Raw genomic sequence first — 5,847 nt, 5'->3', positions numbered from 1 at the left:
AACAAAAATGGAATTTCCAAATGCAGAAAAAATGTGTACGCCCCTACCTTTACCATCACCTAAAATGGCTAAAATTAGGATAAGGTGCACCAAAACAGGTGACAATGATTAGGAAATCATTAGAGAGTACCTTGGGAGGGTCCAGCCTTCCACAAAGATTCGAAACTTGGTCTGGTTTGGTCTCAACCATATGGGTGTGTGGTAACACATCGAGCAAAGGTCAAAATACCTATCTGAGGCCCTCAGAAGAAAGATTATTGATTCCTGTGAGTCTGGGAGGGGTTACAAATCCATTTCTAAGCAATTCGAAGTACATCGTTCCACTGTCTGACGGATCATCTACAAATGGAGAAAATTCCAGACGACACGGGAGTAAAGACCAAAACTACTGGAACAATGTGCTCTAGACAGATGAGTTAAAAGTGGAGTTGTTTGGCCGCAATGCTAGATGGCAAAAAATAAACACTGCCTTTGAACAGAAGAACACCATACCAACCGTAAAGCATGGAGGCGGTGGCATTATGGTTTGGGGCTGCTTTGCTGCATGAGGGCCAACTTTAACACAACCTGGACACAGAAATAAAATGGAACAAAAACAATATCATGAAATACTACACTTTTTTTATGAATGAAAGTACATCATGCTAAATTCTTCACATTGGAATAATTATTGACACAATTATTGCCAGGGGTATGAACAGCTAAATGTGGCTAGATGTTCTTTGCCATTCTGCCATCAGATTAGCCACCGATGCTCTTTTATGGGACACATCACTGCAGTCTATACTCTTCTGTAAACTGGTCGTCTCTGCATACCCGTCGCAAGACCCACTGGTTGATTATTTATAACACCCTCTCAGGCCTCCCTCCCCCTTATCTGAGATATCTATTGTAGCCCTCATCCTCCACATACAACACCTGTTCTGCCAGTCTCCCAAAGCACACATCTCTGGGTCGCTCGTCTTTTTAGTTCACTGCAGCTATTGACTGGAACCAGCTGCAACAAACACTCAAACTGGACAGTTTTATCTCAATCTCTTTGCTCAAAGACTCAATCATGGACACTCTTACTGACAGTGACTGCTTTGCGTGATGCACTGTTATCTCTATCTTCTTGTCCTTTATGCTGTTGCCTGTGCCCAATAATGTTTGTACCCTGTTTAGTGCTGCTACCATGTTGTGCTGTTGCCATGTGTTGCTACCATGCTGTCATGTGTTGCTACCATGCTGTGCTGTCATGTGTTGCTGCCATGCTATGTTGTTGTCTTTAGGTCTCTCTTTATGCCGTGTTGTGTTCTCTCTTGTCGTGATGTGCGTTTTGTCCTATATTTTTATTTTCAATCCCAGCCCCCGTCCCCGCAGGAGGCCTTTTGATAGGCCGTCGTTGTAAATAGGAATTTGTTCTTAAATGACTTACCTAGTTAAATAAAGGTGCAATACATACAAATACAAATAAAACAGCATTATCTAGCATTATCTTATGTATCCAGTTCACAGAACAGTACTCATATCAATGATACACTGTATGTATAAAATCAACAGATAAAATATATAAATATTCATTTTGATTTATTCAAATAAATGATTAATTTAAAATAATCAAACCAACATTTAATTCACAGTACAAGCTCTGGATTAGTCTCTTTGAACAAGAAATCATCACATTAACATACACAACTTTCCCCTTGGTTAGTAACAACAAAAGTTGTTTTGTGAGATAAGGGAAGGCATTAATGCATGGTGGGTAAATGCTACAGGTGACAGAGACTACTGTATATTAGGACTGCATGCGCAAGCAGCCAGTGTCAACAGAAGTATGACGATTAAAGGGTAACTTAAGAAGAGAGGTGATTTAAAACAAGCATGAAACACATTCTGTGTTTCTGAGTCTATATTGTAAAGAAAATCAATTTGACATACAATTCATTCAGCCCTTCATGTCAACACAGAAACTACAAACTGAGGATGTACATGAAAATACATTTGATGAGTGGTCTACAACAAAATCAGTATTCCATAAGCTTCAGTTAGATGTTTAAAACGCTACGGCTCCAAATATCAATAATAAACTGTGGTTAATTTACATTACAATCAGTCCTTGAGGAATCCTACATCTCAAGTTGAAAGTGGCACTCTTTTGTAAATGAACAGCTCAGTGTCAGTGTTTATCGTATTTGGCACAGGAGAAGTTGGGTTAGTCAGGTCAGTTGGGAGTCATGGAAACTGTCCATCATCCAGTATGTGTGTCAGTGAACTCGAGGTCCTTTGACTTTCTTCTATCCCAGAAGCACTCTCTGCAGCCTGTCGGCCGACACGCATCTCTCGTCCTCCGACTCAGCGTCGCTCTGCGGGTTGGAGCTGCAGGGAGAGGTGCATTCTGGGGAGCACAGGTAGTGCATGAAGGGTAGCCGGTACTTCCCGCAGAAGTCCACAAACTTGATGTGCCTCACACACGAGTCAAAGTACACACCTGAGAGGAAGAAGGCAAGTAGCACAACAATATGAGAGCAATAGAAATATCTCAAGGTGTGATTTTATTACAAAGAATATGTTTTATTTGAATTTTTCCTCAAATTATTGAGGAATCCCAGCCTTCTCTTCCTCCCTGGATGAGCCTCCTCTGATCCACTCACAAATACTAGTACATAAGTATGTAACTTAAACCTGTCCCCTCTCCTGCACTTACCGGTACATTTAGGGTTGGGACACTTGCTGGCCAGGTTCAGGTACTGTACCAGGTTTCCAGGCAGGTCATTGGGGTGGTAGTGAAGGTTGCGGGACTTGATGGTCCGTCCGGCCAGCTCCAAGAGGGAGGGGGGGTCGTAAGTCATGTCCTTGATGAAGCGGACCACCAGGGGGTTGCCGCGGAGACTGAGCTCCTGCAGGTGCACCAGGCTGAGGATCTCCCGCGGTAGGTAGGTAAGTAGGTTGTTATGGAGACTGAGGCAGCGCAGGGAGTAGAGTCTACAAACAGACATATTCAGACATGACCGTGAATCATGGCTTTAGCTCAGCAGGCTAACACAGTCTTATGACACACAGGAGACCTAAGTAAAAAAACTTTAAAAACTGTCGGTCACATGAGAAAATTATGTAAAGTCAGTGTTTCTCCTATGGGATGGCCCTCACCTTGTGAGTTGGGGGGGTACACTCTGTATCCGGTTATCACAAAGGACCAAGTATCTGAGACCGCGAAGGTTGGCCAGCTCTGGGGGGATGGAGATGATGAGGTTCCCACCCAAATAAAGCATCTCCAGACTGCATCAGATCAGAGAAAAGGTGTTTTTCTTCACACTTGGAATGACAGGGAACATTGCTAAATTAACATACAGATGTAGGATCTTAAATTGAACCAGTTTTCTACAGCCTAAAAATAATCCTGTGGATTATATAAAGCACAATGTTCAAAGGTCAAGAATGGCCTAAACAGTTCTAATTTAAATCCAGAAGAAGCATGTTGAAATTCCGGGGTTCAAAGATCCCAGAGGACAGGCTGTATTGACTGAGTGATCTGTTTGTTTTTGTAGAACCACTGTGATAAGGTTACACACATACTACACTCTTGAACACCTCCAGAACACCTGCCAACTTTCTCTGATCAAACTGACAACAGAAGAAAGAGAGAGGAGATAGAGGGAGCGTTCGGAATTTAACTCCGCTGTTTGACAATTTTATGTCAACGGAAGATATACAGAAGAGGTGAGATGATGGTAAAATAACTCTGATTGTAAAACGTCTTCTCTTTTTAGAAAGGGATCAAGAGAGAGAGAGAGAGAGAGAAAGAGAGAGAGATCCTATGATAGAAACGTCAAGAGGGAAGGCCTTATGATGCAAAGCACAGCTGCTAACTTAGCTACAACACCGTTTGAAGGATGCTGTGGGATTTTGGGGGGAGTCCAATGGACCTTTTCATCTTGTCTTTACTCTATAACTTATTCTCCACTCTGTTCCAAATCCCGAACCCCCATGTTCCTCTCACGGTGCCAGTCCCCCACTGTGGGAATCCATAGCCGCAGGCAATATGTCAAATGACCTGATTTTGTAACATGGCACACAGCCAGCCAGACAGGCTAAGCCACACTGACGAGCCGACTCCAAAGAAGTGTGTCAATGCAGCCCCAAGACGGAGACGATGGGCCCCTGCACCATCATGCAGGACATGATCTGGAACCGCATGCTCATGTGGAACCCATCTAGGTGAATACAGCGACAGTATGGATTTTATGCAAATGTATTTGCCCGTTATCTTAACCCTCACCATCTAGTTCCTGAATGCACACTATGAAATCACAGCTGCAGTCCTGGAGGCCCAGTCATTTCATTAAGACAGCAACAGAGCTTATTATTCTAGCCGGCTACTACATAATGGTTATTATGAGCATGCTATTATCAGGTAGGGTGGCAGGTAGCCTAGTGGTTACGAGTGATGGGCCAGTAAGTGACAGGTTGCTGGTTTGAACCCCTGACCTAGGTGAACAATCTATCGATGAGCCCTTGAGCAAGGCACTTAACCCCAATGGCTCCTAGGAGTCGTTCTGTATAAGAGTGTATGCTAAATTACTAAAAATATATATGATAAGGGCAACATAAGCTTGAAATGGCAATTTCTTTATTCACATTTGAGTGTCCCAACGTTGGGTTATTAGAAGCTAAGTGTTTATAAAAGCTCAGAAGCTTAAAGCTCATCTAAGTTTCAACAACCTCCCTTCGTCATGCATAGCTGTGTACAGATAGTTGTTTGTTAAAAGTCCCCCTTTATATTAAGTGGCTATAAAACCTATGATTATATGGTAATTAACGTGGAGGTAGTTAGTTGCTTTGTAACAAATACCGTTAGCCTAAATTGTTACCGCTATAATGTATCGGTATTCTTACCTGGTAATATTTTCTATCTCTGCGGGGATAGCTTTGAGTCTGTTACCCCCAAGAGACAGATATTTTAATCGCTGAAGTTTTAGAAACTGAGTGGGCACCTCTTCAAACATGTTCCCACTGAAGTTCAATGTGTCTATCTGCATGGACCCAAATTCCTTTGGGAACGAAAATTCGTTCAAACGGTTGTTCTTGGCTATGAGTGTTTTGAGGTTTGACAAACGTTGAATGTCCTCACAGAGAACCGTTAATCCATTGTTGCTTATATCCAGAACTTCCAATTTGGAGAACAGACATACCGAAGCGGGAAACACTGTCAGTCGGTTGTTATACAGGTAGAGTTGTTGGGTCACTCTCCTCCGTTCGTCACCGACAGTGTCCAAATTTAAACTCTCCAGATTCAGATGGGACATGTCCAAAATGCAACCCCCCTGATCAACTGTTGCAAATAGCTCCATATTCAATACCAATTGCTATCCACCTAGTTCAAACATATGAATGAATTACAATGTGATTTTACAAAGTATATGCTCTTTCAGCACTGATCACGACCGTATAAAGCCTCTTTATGCATTCTGCTCATGTGCAAATCCTTTTCCATTAAAGACAGACCGCACACGCACAGCTGTCACATTTGCATCAAGTTCACATGTAGTCGGTATTAAAAGGCTGGTCAGACTTTGGATTCTCCGCCCCCAGTTTAAATTAACCCGTGCATGCCTGCTTGCTCTGGTGCCACAGGTCTCCATGTCAGGAAATCAAGTTTGCGCGTGTGTGGATGCTTTGTAAATGTTTTCACGCTGAAACATATGGTCAATTAACTTTGCAATAGGAAACCCCAGCTCTCATTTCTATTAGCCTATGAGGAACCATATCTAATATGTTGTAATATGCCCTACTAGTTTTAGTGGTAGACCTTATGTCACAAAATGTGAAATCATAAAATACATGTGGAACGATACAATGACTACTATA

At 42.4% G+C, this 5,847-nt stretch overlaps 1 protein-coding gene across 1 annotated transcript; it reads right to left on the bottom strand.

The window, feature by feature from the left end:
- Positions 1-1,552: 1,552 nt before the first annotated feature.
- On the bottom strand, positions 1,553-5,494 carry LOC109906674 (leucine-rich repeat-containing protein 58-like). Its single transcript, XM_020504502.2, has 4 exons — positions 4,876-5,494; positions 3,130-3,258; positions 2,687-2,964; positions 1,553-2,470 (listed from the first exon to the last, which is right to left on the bottom strand). Exons 1-4 carry the CDS (start codon positions 5,328-5,330, stop codon positions 2,277-2,279), a joined length of 1,056 nt encoding a protein of 351 aa, XP_020360091.1. The 5' UTR covers positions 5,331-5,494; the 3' UTR covers positions 1,553-2,276.
- Positions 5,495-5,847: the final 353 nt, after the last annotated feature.

This window comes from Oncorhynchus kisutch, linkage group LG16, assembly GCF_002021735.2.
Source record: "Oncorhynchus kisutch isolate 150728-3 linkage group LG16, Okis_V2, whole genome shotgun sequence".
NCBI classification, from domain to species: Eukaryota; Metazoa; Chordata; class Actinopteri; order Salmoniformes; family Salmonidae; genus Oncorhynchus; species Oncorhynchus kisutch.
Note: the sequence above shows the minus strand (reverse complement) of the source record. Positions and strands in the feature narration are given on the sequence as shown.

What these genes read in the sequence shown, in the direction of transcription:
- LOC109906674 (XM_020504502.2), bottom strand. Translation starts at nt 5,330, where the DNA reads ATGGAGCTATTTGCAACAGTTGATCAGGGGGGTTGCATTTTGGACATG. An exon ending in GAGATAGAAAATATTACCAG is followed by an intron (nt 3,259 to 4,875) that starts GTAAGAATACCG and finishes GATCTGATGCAG; the next exon opens with TCTGGAGATGCTTTATTTGG. An exon ending in TCCCAACCCTAAATGTACCG is followed by an intron (nt 2,471 to 2,686) that starts GTAAGTGCAGGA and finishes TCTTCCTCTCAG; the next exon opens with GTGTGTACTTTGACTCGTGT.